Below are 15028 nucleotides of genomic sequence, written 5' to 3'. Positions count from 1 at the left end.
AGAATAACTGCAGTGCCTGTTTTCTGAGGATATGTCCCTTTGGAACGGTGTGCTCGGGGAGGTGGCAGGGTCGCTGTCCCTGCTGGTGTTTCAGGCCGGGTGCAGCACTCCGTGCCACGCTCTAACTGGCATGGGAGGAGGTCAGTAACAGGTCGGACTCGATGATTTTAGAGGTCTTTTCCAACCTAATCAATCCTGTGATTCTGTGACTACCGCGAGCTCCAGCCAAAGAAAAGGCAAGAGGTCCAGCAGCGCGAAAAAGCAAGAAAACCACAAATTGTTTCTTTTGTTGGCGGAGAAACTGCCGCCCTTCCAGGCCGCAGCACCCCCTGCCCGGACTGCCACCCCAGCACTTCCTGCGGTACCGGAGAGCTCCGCGGAGACAAAGAGCGGCGGGAGCGGGGGTGTGAGCGCCCCACGGGCCGTGTCTGGGGTTCTCCCCGCTCGGGGTGCGCTCACACGGCGGGCAGGCCCCGCTGAGCCCCGGGGCCGGGCCGGGCCGGGCCGGGCCGGGCGGGATGAGCCCCGTTGCCATGGTGACCGTCCCGCCGGGGCGGCGCGCGGGGCGGTGGCGCCCCCTGGCGCCGGAAGGGGCGTGTCGCGCGGCGGAAGCGGGGCCGAGCGCCGCAGGGTGTGTGCGCGTGTCCGTGCGAGCGGCCGCCGCTGCCGTCGCCTCCGCCCGTGGGATCCGCGCGCGCCGCCAGGTGAGGGCCCGCGGCCGCCATCGCGGCGGGCGTCGCCATCGCGGGGCATCGCCATCGCGACCCGCGGGGCCGGACCGCCCCGGCCTGCCCCCGCCCTGCCCGCTCCGCTCCGCTCCACCCCGCGCGGGGAGCCGCAGGCCGCGGCGGGCGCGCCGTGCGGGGGTCCCCGCGGGAGGGTCCCCGGTGCTGCCTCCCCGCTCCTGCGTCCCCCGGGCCGGGTAACGGTGCGACCCTCGGCCGGCGGGCCCCGGCGGGCGGCGCCGCCCCTCGGGAGCTGCCGGCGCTGCCCCGCCCCGCCCCGGTGAGTCACTCGGTGCCCGGGGCGCGGCCGCGCTCACCTGGGCCCGCCCGGCAGGAAGGGCTGCGCGCCCGGGGCCCGAGCGGCGCTGCCCGGAGCGAGCCCGCACCGCCGCACGGCTGGGCCGGCCTCGGGCTGCCCAACGCCCGGAGCTCCGTGCCCAGCCCCGAGAGCGCAGCTGCCGCGGCCGTGCCCCTGAGCCGGCCCACGTCGGTGGTCATGGCCGTGTATGAGCGCACTAGACGGGAACAAAATGCGTTTAGTATGTTCCGATTTTGATCATTCGTGCCCATTTGGGAATAGGGATGCGTTTAGGGAGGGCTCCACAGGGAAAGAAGGTTGGTTCAAGCCAGTCCCAGCCTACAAAAAGCTTGGGCAGTAGCTCAGACCTAATGGCTGTGGGTTTTGTTTGAGGTAGGCATAACCAGGGATGTTGAAATAACAGTGGCACACAACCACTGTAGTGGCATAAATGCATCTCGCGTAAAGATCACCGTATAAATTGATTGCTTTCAGATAGATTCCTTATTAATAGTTAAAATACATTTTCAGTGATAAAATAACACATCATGCGGCACCATAAAAGCTAAATTCCCATGGAAAAATATCAGAGACTCTGGCAATGTTTGTAATGTTTTACATCTTCAGTGGCTGTAGGAATATTTGTGTTTTCACATGTTCACTAACGCAGGATACCTCAGTCAGAAATTGTAATACTTTTATATTAAAAAAATGAGCTTACTTTTGTTTTAAAGCAATAATGAGATATAATCTGGTCTAGAAAAGAAAACAAGAACTCAAGTGCCTTTTTCTCCCTTCATATTAAAGGACTGCAAAAATATCCCCTGTATCATATTTTGTTTATTAAATGGGTACCAATAAAGTGATAGACTCGTTGCACAGATGGGCCTGGTGCAGTTTTCTCAACCTCATTATGTCAGTACCGCATGTTCTGATCTCTGCTATTTTGATGTTGAGTCGTTTTATTTTTTCCTGAGCAGGCCTGTGCCAGTATGCAGCTTTTTGTGATGCATGTGAATAAACTTGGATGAGGAGGAGCTCAGTAAATAATTATTTGGTTAATGAGGTACAAGCTCCTGCTCTGATCCGTGTAGTATCCTAATACCAGGCATTACGCTAGTGTGTCTGTTACGTGGCCACATTTCTTGCCCCACCCTGTAATATAAATACTGTCAGTTTATCATTAACAAAATTGATTTACCTGTGATATGGATACATTAGTTTGGCATGAACTTTATGCCTGGGGGAAGATTTTTTGGGGTTACTCACAATTTCCACCTGGATTCTAGCCAAAAACAATTCTTCTGGTTGGAACAAAAAGGTGTTGCCATGTGGGGATGTTGTGCTGTGGAAGTGCCAGCATGTCTCCATGCAGCTGTTCTGAGCTAAGGGCCATAGGCAGGAGCAGAGCTCTGCTTTTCAGCCTGGCATTAGGAAGAACAAGGCTGCTGTCACTAAATTTGAGATGTCCATACAATATCAGTGTCCCCACATGCTGTTGGTAGTGGTCATAGGCATTTTGTAATTCTCTGTGGAGACTGAAAACCATTGAGTGTCATTTTATTCAATTTTACGAAGCAACAAGTAATGATGGCAGCAGATGGCCAGAGCAGGGTGAGGCATGGCTTTATAGAATGTTAATTTTATCTCAACATTTGCATAGAGATTTGAGCCGAAGGCCAGGGTAGATGCAGAGGAGGCTGAAGTTATGTGCTGCACAAGGTCAGCAAGAATATCACAGCTGTGAAGTCATGTTCCTTTTTCCCTCATTATGTTTGCAGGATATTTTACTGAACTTGTTATACCCAGGCTTCTGGCAGGAAGATTTTGCTGTTCAGATCTTACCAGAGCCATTCATTTTCCAATCAGTTATTTAACAACCTGTGGTAGCCTTTGAGGGAACCATCCAGAGAAACACAACCAATAAAATCAAATGCCTCATACTGTAGGAAAGCAAGGAAGGTGCTTGCATTCAACTGTAAGAGTTTCACTCCATTTCCTGTAAAAAATAAATGTTGTGAGCATTGTCCAGTTGACAGGGAATGCCATCCCCATCATGCAGCTACTTGTGTCAGCATGTGTGTACCTGAATGGTGGAGAATGATTTTCTGTTTATTTTAGAATTAATGTCCCCAGAGCTCTTACTCTCTGTAGTTATAGAACTGTAATTTGAGATACCACTCACCTCACGTGAATGTTTATTTTCAGAATGAATTGCCTGTCCAGAAATCAAATAAGGTGTGTTCACATATTGTTGGAATACTGAACTGCAAATTCTGTACCAGTCTGCTGCTTCTTCTGTTAGAATTTGAGTGGACTTATGACTGGGAGGTATGATTGCCTCCCATTCCACCAAACCTCGCTTTGTATTCCTTCCTCACAGTGAAATTTGCAGGTCTGGTAACCTGCAGCTCTGCTCAACTCATTAGGGACCAGCATGTCAAACCAGTAACTACACTGCTTTCTCACCAGTTCTTTTCTACAAAGTGGAAGTGTTGGTCTGATAGATTCTCATGCTTGCTGTAGAGAGAAAAACAGTGCACAAAAATCAATGAATTAATTAGCATCAGAAGAACAGGTCATCAAGAGCAGCAGACTTCAGACCAATGTAAGCTTATTAGCATTGTCCTGTCAGTTCAATATGTTATATAAGCCAGATTATTTTCAGTGTCAGTTTTTATTTGATTTTTACAGACTTTAGGTACAGTTAGTTCTGATTCATTTTGGCTTTGTCCTAAAGAGCCCATAGGAATGGGAACCAATAAAGGCTACAGAGCAGATGGAATAAGTGCTAAGGAGCAAGCTGTAGTTCTCAAAATCCTGCAGTCTTCTGAAGAGCAGTAGCTGCATGTTTTAGCCCTCAGCTGTTAATGGGATGTGAACTTCCAGTTCTGTGTGTCCATCCACTCTTGAAAGCTCCATGGGTGTCCTGACTCCAGGCTGGCCACACCATCCCCTTGTCACTGCATCTTCCACTCACTGAAAGATGCAGCTACAAACTAGTGAGTTTTGCAGGTCCTGACCTTCACCTTTGGTGCTTTGTGATATGTTTCAGTCTTTTCCACACGGGTGTAAAGCTTTTCTGGAGTGTGAGTAAGCACTTACAGTGCCTGCTTACATGCTCTTCTGCATTTGTAAGAGACATTGAAAGAGCTCTAGGCTGTATGGGAGATAGATGGAAAAAACAGTAAAATAATTACATTTCGAGTGTGGGACTTCAGGTGATTGAAATTTCTGACTGCTGGGCAGTGGTTGGCATTCCTTACTGTGAACAATGTCCAGCCACTTCTATTTTGAGGGCTGCTCAGTTGTGTTGTGCAGATTCTTAAGCAGACAGTGTCTTAAGAATTTGAACTGTGTTAATGCATCTAATATGAGAATCTTCTGCTTAGAACAGGCAACTTTCAGGACTCCTCCATGGCTGTGATCTGCACGTCTCTGCTCCTTTTTCCATCTTCCCTCTTCTCCCTTTGCCACCATGGCATGGCTTTATCAGTGCTAGAATAGACCATTCCTGTCAGCCTCCTGTTCATCACCTCTGTGTGTTTTGCTCCTAGCTGCAGGTAACCTTTGGTAGATGGCTTCTGTGTGTGGCCTAGGTGTATTTTTAGCTCTAGGCTTTGCTTGTTTCAGACCGTGGCACACTGGTCCATTGTTAGAGTGTGGCTTTCATCTCCTCCCTGGGAGGGACCAGTTATAACTGATAGTTGCTTCTTTGCCTTTTCAAACATCACTCCTTTCCTTGTATCTTTTTTCCTTCTGGCAAACACTTCCCTCTTTTGGAGCTCAAGCCAGCATAGCTCTGCAAAGCTCTCTCCAAGCTTCTAACAAGGTAAGCAATGGAGAATCAAATGAGGATTTTAAGTGTTCCTTTATGCAGCATCCTGGGAAGGAAGGAATGGTAGGCTTACTGTCATTGGCAGATATTTTGGTGTGGGCAATGATTTTCTTACTGCATTTGAGTTCTGTTAAATCCATGTTACTGAATAATACTTGTGTTTCATAGCAAGCCTGCTAACAGTACAGATATTAACACAAATTAACTAAACTCAAGCCTCTGTACACTGAATTCTTGTGTCAAAACTAAGCCAGTGAAGTACTCAGAAGTTCCATCTTTAATGATGAGTTTGAGTTTCATATATGCATAAATGACTTTCATGTGCATAAATTAGTTACTTTGCTGAGGAAAGTTGCTTGATGAGAAGCAACATTCTAATCTTTGTGCTGGTATTTTACTTGTATAATTGATATGTTAAACTGATTTCTGGATCTCTTTTATCCATTAGGTCTTTGTGTTTTCCTTCATGTGCAATTCCCTGTGTGATTTCCTTCATGTGTCCTTACATGAACCGATTGACTCCTGTGAACTGTCTTGCATCTAAATATAAATATGTCAGTGAGCTTGATAAAACAAAGTCTGCACCCTTTCAAAACTAAACTATATTGTTTGTAAACAGAATTCTGCACAGATGACTTGTCTACAGATTAGACCACTATTGGCAAAGTGCAGATCAAAGATAAAACTAAGTGACTTTTCAATGACAAAATGTAAATTCATTTGGAGCTACTTGCCTCTGCATTTCAACAAGCAGTCTGCTTCCACATAACAATCACATTCCATGAGAAGAAGAGGAAAAGATAAGCTGTTTGCAGTAGAAATACTTCTAGAAGCTGTGCAGACAATGAAGAAACTAAAAGTGCTCTGAAGTGGTTTAGTTTCAGTGTCCTGTTGTTTAAAGTTGTCTCTTGCAATGTAAAAAGCATTCTTCAGGTGTACTTTGCTCATGTTGGGATTTTAGTGAGTGACTGGAGAAATAACACTCACAAATTACTTCCTGCCTTGAGCACACAGTCTGCAAATAGTGCTGAGTTAAGGGAATGGTTTACAAGGTTTGAAAGACTCGACAGGGAAAAGTGGGATAGGTTGTCTCAAGGGGAAATGGTCTGATGATTTCCTTGGGCTTGTTCTGCATTGGTGCTGTGATAGCCTTTCAAGTAGGAAGAAACAAAGCACATCACAAATCCCACTTAACCTTTTCCATCATCAGGAGCTGGCTGTTTGATAAGCCTGTGCAAACCAATGGTAATATCCCCAGGGTAAAAGCTTACTGGGAAAGAGAGAACCAAATGAATCGTGCCTTGCCACAAGTTGTCACATTGCTGCCCACAGTCACCCTGTCATGAAAACAAATTTGAGGGCTTTGATCTGCGGTCTGTGTGGCACCTTTAAATAGGTCCCAGAATCCACTGGTTTAAACACAGCACTTGAAATGCAGCTGAACCAGAGCCCATCTTTACTTACCAGTAAAAGATCCCTTTCCAGGAGGCTGGTTGTAATATTCCTTGTCCTTACTTTGAGTGCCTTTTGAGGATGGATGTATTAGAATCTACAAAGGATCAAACACAAGCAGGAGTGAGTGTGACTTGCAGATACAGAGCAGGTACATTTGGTTGCTGGGTTTACTTCAGGAACTCTTAATGTGAAATAACAATTTTTTTACTTGATATCCTGGGTGATTTGGTTTTTTTGCCAAAGTGGAATATCTTCAGCTGGAGGTACAGAATGTGCTCAAAATAATTTTGTAGTTGGGACTCATCCTCAGCAGTGTGAGCAGTGTGTGAATTTGGGAAGGTATCACAATTGGAATTTGGGTCTGTGTCTCATTGTCCTGTTTGAGGATTTGGTACAGGGGACTGGTTTTCCTCTATAATAGTGTGGTAGGTGATCCTTGGAGTAAAATACACGCTGAGTAGTGTGTGCAAGATGTTCTCCATCAGAAGCCTGTCAGACTGGAATCTTCAAAAATGAGAGCCAACAAAAAGGCTGCAGCAATCTCTTTTAGCATGTTGGTTCTTTCTAATAGGGCTATAGGTGCTTCTGTAATGAACAGAAGTCTGTGAAATACAAATGTAAACTTACTATTCTTGTTTGATTTTTATTTTGTTTTAAAGTGCTTTTTAGGCTGTAAGCCTCAGCCTGACAACTTACCTAGACAGTGTGAGCCCTGATTAGGATTTAGGAGTGAGAGAGAATAATTATGCTTGGTACTGATGAGAGTAACAGTTCTGGATGTGTCCAAAAGTGAACCTGCTCACCTGGAGAGTTTTTACAGATTAATTTGAGTTGTCTGTAAGTTTGTGAAGTATTGAGGTCCATTTTGATAAATGCAAAGAAGCTTCTTTATTTTCTCCTGTGAGCCTGGCCCTGGGTAGTTTTTTCATTCTCTCTGGCATAAGCTCTTCAGTGACCCTGTGGCCATGTGAAGTGCATTCACAGCTTTGGTTGCTAAACTGCTTTATCAAAAATGATAAACAAACTGGTTCCATATAAGCATTTTGTTTTGTAGCAGTGACCATTGTGTGGGCCACATCCCATTCAGTTTTTATGAATATCAATGTTATTTAAAAGGTCTTGAAAACCTGAGACTGCAGCCACCCTAACTGGGTAGAGTCATCCATTGTGTGAATGTTGATGCATATGCAAAATAACCCACTTTATTTTCTGGCAGAACATTATAAATGCACTTTCCATAGTTGCCAACACTACAGCTTTCCTGAGTATGGTTTATGTAAACCCACAGAAACATCTCTAACTTGCCAAAAATCTTCAGTGTCAGAAGGAGCTGTCCAGTGCTTCAGTGCTCCTAAGTAGTTGCTCTTGTACTGCAGTAGAGGGAAACAAACAACAACAGTAACAATAAACAAACAAACCTGAAAAAGCCCCAGAAACCTGGTGGTTTCTTGGTTAATATCTCCCCAGCTGAGTAAGCTGTGGCTGGTAGAAAGAGGAGAGATTCACATAGGGCTGTGCTTAATACCAAAATGACTTTTGCTGCATTTTGAAGAATGATGCTTTCATATCTTCAGGGTTGTCATTAGTCATTTACACATGGAAATGATACACATTTGGCAAAAGGTCAAATACATTTTTTAAAAGAAACCCTTTGTATTACTATATTACAGTTGATAGATTTCCCTTTTATTACTGACTGTAAGATCTGCTTCAGCATGAACTTCCCCAGTGCAGACCATGGAGACATTTTTCTCTCTTTTTACTCCTCACTCATTGCAGGACAGCCATGGATAAAAGCGAGTTGGTACAGAAAGCCAAGCTGGCTGAGCAGGCCGAGCGTTACGATGACATGGCTGCTGCTATGAAGGCTGTCACTGAGCAGGGACATGAGCTGTCCAATGAAGAAAGGAATCTCCTCTCCGTGGCCTACAAGAACGTGGTCGGTGCCCGCCGCTCGTCCTGGCGTGTGATTTCCAGCATCGAACAGAAAACAGAGAGGAACGAGAAGAAACAGCAGATGGGAAAAGAATATCGTGAGAAAATTGAGGCTGAATTGCAGGATATCTGCAACGATGTTCTGGTAATAATCCAACAGCAAAAATAACAGTAGTTAGTACTGCAGCATTCTTCAGAGAGGCTTAAGGAATTTTAGTAGTGCTGTAGACACTGCAGCACCTTAGCAGGGGAATAATTTTGCATAGCTACATACTTGGGTCCAATTCTAGCTCCTATGATGGAGCTAAGTCATTTAGCTTGCTTCTTAGGGAATTTGTTATAAAAGAGTATATTTTTTTTAGCAGCAAAAAGCAAACCAGGCCATGTTGAAGACCCCTGGCTCTGGCTGGAGGGGGTTCACCATGAAAACAAATTTAGATCTGGGGTGCTGACATGAGTCCTGCTAAAAGGCCTGCTGTTTAAATTCCTTAATTAATGAGTGTTGATGTCCTGAGTCTTGTTTAGTACCTTTTTTCATTAAGAAGGTGTCTAGTTCTTCTTCAGGACTGATTTTGCTCTTTCTTTCACTCATACAGGAGGGATTCCTTTTATTGCTGTTCCATTTGCTTAAGATCAATCAGGAGCAGATGCTGTCAGTGCAGTCAAATCTTTTCATCTCTTTCTGAGTGTACATGTGCTCCCTGTGCCACTGTCAAACTTTTCAGCTGAAGCTGGAGATAGAATCAGTTTATTGTGGACAATTTCACAGCTCTGCATAGAATTCAAATGTGTGGCAGCAAAAGTGACCAGATGTGCTAATTTCCAAATTTCCAGCTGGTGCTTTTCATTAGTTTGGTCATGGATGTGGGTTTGCATCAGCAGGCTTAAGCCCTGATAGCCTTCAGATCCTGCAGGAGAGAATTGTGGGTAGGATCAACATAGCACATTTTCAGCTCTCCATAGATTAGGCTACAAGGAGTTTATCTTTTATTTCCCAGACTTTAGACAGCAGTAGGCAAAGAGATTATCACAGGAGTCTGCGTAAGCCATGACAGAAGTCATTGTTACTGTTTGAACAGTTCATGCTCACCATTGTAACAAAGGCTCTGTTTCAGACATTATTTTTATGACTCAGGAAACACTACTTTTTTTTAATCTTTCTCAGGAACTCCTGGATAAATACCTTATTGTCAATGCTACACAGCCAGAAAGCAAGGTCTTCTATTTGAAAATGAAAGGTGATTACTACAGATACCTCTCAGAGGTGGCATCTGGGGACAATAAGCAAAGTAAGTAGAAATGAAATCTCTCTCTCTCTCTGTGGACCAAGCAGAATCAATTATAAAACCCACTTGTATTCTTTTCCCCAACATCCTGTATTTATTTGTTTTTACTGCTGCACTGTAGTTATGAAGATAGGTGCAGTGTGAGTCACTTCTGGAGAAAAATTTCACTGAAATTAATTGGCATATGTTCATCAATACAGTCAAACTCTGCTTGTAGCCCCTGACCACAGTAGCAAGTTTTCAAGCATATGTGGCAGTGTAAAATCATTTTCCTGCAGAATGTAGGTTACTTTCTCATAGAAAATGCTGAGTTTGTTTGATCTCATGTTTAAACTATGAATTCAGCTCAAGTCTGCACTGTTTGCAAGCTTTCCCCATACAAATATGGGATATTGGGCTTCTGGGTTCTGAAGTCATAAATTCTGAAATGGGAAAGCAGTGCTCAACTGTCTGAATTCCTGTGAGTGTCTGATGTAGTCCATGAATTGCAAACTTAGCTTGATGTCAGTATGGAGCTTATTGTTACTCATTAGCCAGGAAGGGAATGTTGGCTTTGCTCTGAAACCCCAACCTGAAATACAAAGTTCATGACCTAACTGCAGCATTTAGTTACCTCTTCTTCCCCATGTGGTTTTGTCTGGATTTATTATTGGTAACTATCACTTTTTCAGCTGGGCTGAAAATGAATGTTTTAAACCAGAACACTTAAGTAGAATTTGTGTCCATTCAGATTGGTTGGAATTTCAAGTTTCTACTAAAAAAACTATTTCAGCATTAATTGTTCAGCAAGTGGAAGGCTTTTGCATGTAAAAACATTGAAAGAAGTGTCTGTGCATAGGAAATTGCATGAATTTCTGGTGGCATGGTAGTCTAGGCTAAGAATATAATTGCTTCCCCAGTGAAGTAGAGAGGTGTACTGTGTATTTATGTGGTTGTAATTGCTTCTTTGCAGCAACGGTAGCAAACTCCCAGCAAGCTTATCAGGAGGCATTTGAAATTAGCAAGAAAGAGATGCAACCAACACACCCCATTCGACTCGGTTTGGCTCTAAATTTCTCTGTCTTCTACTATGAGATCCTAAATTCTCCTGAAAAAGCCTGTAATCTGGCAAAGACGGTAAGCAGACTCTTCATATCACCAATTTTTGTGGAGGCTGAGGAGGTAATTACATGGTTACAGTAGCACTTTGTAGATGGTTATGCTTTCTCATATCAAATTCCTTAAAAATGCTGTCATAAAATGGTTGTCATTGTAGTATATTTTCAGGTAAGTTGGTTTGCTAGACTAACTTAGCTTTGGATAAGGTTAATTTGCTACTGCAGCTGTTCCAGTGACAGGGAAGACAAATTGCCTCTCTTTAATGTCCACCTAATTCTCTTAAAATGTGTTTGTGTCAAAATTGAAAACACTTGAATTAATTTAGCAATTCTAAAGTGAAATATTTATTTAAATTGAAGTACTTAGCCGGTACATGAGGTGTTGTCTGTGTGCCAGTCTTTGTAGCCCTAAATGTCCCTGTTATCCATATGCATGTGTGCCTCTCTCTCCAGAGACCAGAAAGAGCTTTTGTGATGGGTTGTGGCAAACAAATAGCCAGTCATTTTTTCCTTGGCCTTCTTCCTAAAATGGGATTAGTCTTCTAAATAGAGCTTTTTGTGTCTGTGAAAATTGTCTGGTAATACCTTGAATAACATGGCATTAGGTGAATATTTGTGTTCTTAATATGCACTTCAGTAAGACTTTGTAGCAAGAAGTGATGCTGTGCTGTAAAATGCTGCTCCTGTTCTTGCCTTTTTTAGTTAAAATGCTTACATCTGTTTGAAACCTGAATGAAGAAATAGCAGTTACGGCTCTCAGACTCACAGTATTGATTTTCATGTGCAACAGATGGATGGGAAGAATGGCTTTGTTAATCTCTAGTGGAACATACCTGATTTCCTCTGCTGTTTTGAAAAGAAATTGGAAACCTTCCTCCCCACTGTCGAAAAGTCTTGTGTTCCATTTTCTTGTCTACTGACTCGTGTGCAATATGTTTAAATATGTACTCATTCAAGTAATGGTACCTTTGTCTTTCACTGCTTATTTAGACCAGGGAGACCTTCCTTTTTAATGAAAGTCCCTTTTTTGTAAATGTTGTCTTAAACCTGACTTGAAGCTATGTGAACCATTTTTCAGCATGACACATAGAGTGCTCTTGCCTCTTCAGTATTTGGTATTGGCATTTAGTAACATTTTTCTGGGCTTTTATCTGGACACCCCTGAAGACTTCTGTTTTCCCCGGGCTGTCTAGGATCTGGTGCTCACTTTGTTTTACGTTTCTTCTTGTGGTGGGAAAGAAAAATACTGGAAGCTTTTTTATAGAATGTGGATAGAGTAATGTGGCAGATTTTAAGCTCTGTATAAGCAGAAGTGACTTCAGGAAGCTGAGTGTGAAAGGGCTGTGTTTATGTTTTTAGGCGTTTGATGAAGCGATAGCAGAGCTGGACACGCTGAATGAAGAGTCCTACAAAGACAGCACCCTGATCATGCAGCTGCTTAGGGACAACCTCACTGTGAGTACCATGGGGCAAACCACTGCACTCTAGGCTGCTGCACTCTGAAGTGGGACTCAGCATCTGAAAGCTGATGCGGTTCTGTGCCGTTAAAAGCTTTTTCTGAGGCGTTAACTGCATGTGTTAACTGCGATGCTTTTTGTAACCAGACCAGTTAGACTTGCTTGTTCAAACTAGGAATCACTTGTTAACTGCTGTAACAAACTCAGATTCCTTTTGTAACACAGAGTAGAGTTTGTTCTCAACAGTTTTATGTGAAACTTCTGGCTTGTGCTAGCTTCTTGCTTATCTTTTATTCATGTTCTAGTTTATTATTCTTCAGCTTTACTATTAAGTTCAGTTCTGCATTGCTCTTAGCTGAGAAAATTGCACAGCTACTACTAATTACGCTGTATTCCCCTTCCTGACAATTGTAATTAACCGTGCTTCCAGCATAAACTCGTGTTTGTATTTCCTTACAGCTATGGACGTCGGAAAACCAGGGAGATGAAGGGGATGCTGGGGAGGGAGAGAACTAATGGCTGTCACGCTTCACTATATGTTCAATGTCACCCTGTATCCTACACATAATCCCTTTGTGCGACAAGCAAAAAGAATAGTACATTGACTTTCACAACCTCAACGTAGCAAAAACTGTCTGTGGGGTAAAACCGGTTGGTTGGTGTTTTGTGTACCTAGAGCGGAGGTCGGGTATTCCAATGGCATTCCGAACTTTCCTATTCTGAACATTTACAGTTCCGATTACCGTGTTTATATTTTTAACTGAACACTGTGATGATAATAATAATAAAGGGTTTTGTGATTGCAATTGACTTTACAAAACTCTTCTTGGTAGAAAAGTAGACATCAATTATGTAACTGGTGAGCTTAATTTGGCACCAAAATAGTTGAAGTACAATTCTGTTGTAAAGTTGTACAGAAAGTTATAGAGATTCTATTGCGACACTGGGGCATGGAAGGAAAACAATCCAATGTATGGCATTCCAGTTAGGGACACTGCTATGAGGTAGTTGAACAGGCACACTCTGTAGACATTTGTAACCGAGTCTGAGGCACCACTTTCAGTCAAAAGCTCACTTTGTCAATCCTGTCTTTCTGGGGATGGGCTTTGTTTTGGGGAGGAGGGAAACAGGGGAGTTAGCAGCTTGATTTCCAAACTCTTTACACTGGCAGATAACTGGGGTTTGACTTCTCAAAGTGCTTTCATGCTCATACCACATGCATGACTAAGCCCCTTCCCACAGCAATAACTTTTACCTAGTTACAACTTAGATATTCTTCAGTAGTAAATATTCTTGGTTCGCTGCCATGGACTTGCAATAGGAGAAGATTCAATTTTTTGAATGGCCTTATTAGTTTGAATGATACCATGAAGTGATCTGCCACTTTTGCATTACTTTACTCTTAGGTAAATCAAAATCCCCATGGTATTCCCATTCTCAATTTATCCTGAAAACTTTTAAAATAATCCACTGAGCCATCTTTTAGTTCACTTTATTATCCCACTGGACTCTGTTCATCCTTGACCCTTTCACCTGTTTAAACTCCATTAAAGCAGTTTTGGACTCCCATATGCATCATCCTCCCGTATACATCTTTGGTTCCTGGTATGTCAGAATGGTGGATGAGGCCTGCACCTCACCAAGGACAGGTTTCTTCCTTGGGTGTTCAAGAGCTGCCAGTGCTGCTGTGTTCTTCAGCTCTTGTCTGCCATTCTTTGGTAGTACCAGGAAACTGGCTCAAGTACTGGCTCAAATATTCAGGATTTCCCATCTCGTACTGGAATGCAGACCCACACATCTGTAATGCTTGTAATATTTGAGCTCCAAATGTCCTCACCTTGTCATGTTTCAAACATGTCCCATTAAACAAAACCTAGTAAGAGTTGCGTGAACAATGCAGTGGAAAAGATTAGGAATAGTCACCTATCAGTCCCGTGGTATCATCCCCTGCCTTCACATTCCACTTAGGTATAGGATCCATCTGTTTGTCCATCTGTCTGCTGAAGAGAATTTCATGCACTGATTTTAAAACTCCCCTCTACTAGCTGAACAAATTGTGCAGTTAATACTTGGCGCTTGATAAATGCAGTAGTGAATGTGGAACCGAGCCTGTCTGTATATCTGGTAGCTCTTTTCGCTTTGTTTTTACTGACCAGTATTCTGCCTAAAGTTTGCTTCTGTGACGGTTATATTGCCTAGCACACGCGTGGTTGTGAGAATAGTATAGCAAAAAGAAATACCTGGTTATTGATGTACTAGATTTGTGTATGTCTTTTAAACAGTTCTAGTTTCACCTTACACAAAATAATCAGGAAAGTGTAAAAGAATTCAAAAGTGAATAATAAAAAAAAATTTTATCATTTGGTTGTCTGTTGTCTTTGCTATAGTAGTGCCGAAACCTGTGGTAGTAAAATCACCACTTATACTCAGTTTTCAGTTTGTGGATGGCGTGAGTTGATTCATGGTTTACAAATACTGAGTTACTCATTCCTTTAACGAGAGACTTTCCCCCACACCCTCCCAGATTTGGAGGAGAAAACTCTGTTTCTCTTCTTTTTCATCAAGGGCATACTTGGAATACATTGCCATTGCAGGGCTTAAATGCAACTCTGAATAACCATTTAACTTGCCCCGAGTCATTGCATATTGTAGGGTCAAACACACTGTAAGTGACAAAAGCCTGTTGGTTACATTCAGAGATTTTTCTTGGGATTCTTTTAAATACCCTCTCTGTACAAAAGGCTGACCTCACCTCTGCACACCCAGCTCTGCTTGTCTCACACTGGGCTGTGCTAAAGGAGCACCAAGAGTGCAAAATAGCAGAGGTGCACTGGACATAAGAGCACGTGAAGGGATGGATGGCAGTAGCCAGGCAGCAGATGCCAGGCAGTCTGAAAGCTTCAAGGAAGCTTGGTCCTGCTCCCAGAGTGTGACAGT

The 15028-nt window shown here is 43.3% G+C and overlaps 1 protein-coding gene across 1 annotated transcript; it reads left to right on the top strand.

Moving 5' to 3' along the window:
* Positions 1–596: 596 nt before the first annotated feature.
* YWHAB (tyrosine 3-monooxygenase/tryptophan 5-monooxygenase activation protein beta) lies at positions 597–14434 on the top strand. Its single transcript, XM_058814964.1, has 6 exons — positions 597–704; positions 8096–8396; positions 9417–9540; positions 10490–10653; positions 11994–12089; positions 12551–14434. Exons 2-6 carry the CDS (start codon positions 8103–8105, stop codon positions 12605–12607), a joined length of 735 nt encoding a protein of 244 aa, XP_058670947.1. The 5' UTR covers positions 597–704; positions 8096–8102; the 3' UTR covers positions 12608–14434.
* Positions 14435–15028: the final 594 nt, after the last annotated feature.

Source organism: Ammospiza caudacuta, chromosome 15 (assembly GCF_027887145.1).
Source record: "Ammospiza caudacuta isolate bAmmCau1 chromosome 15, bAmmCau1.pri, whole genome shotgun sequence".
In the NCBI taxonomy this organism is placed as follows: domain Eukaryota; kingdom Metazoa; phylum Chordata; class Aves; order Passeriformes; family Passerellidae; genus Ammospiza; species Ammospiza caudacuta.
This window is presented reverse-complemented; position numbering and strand designations above follow the sequence as displayed.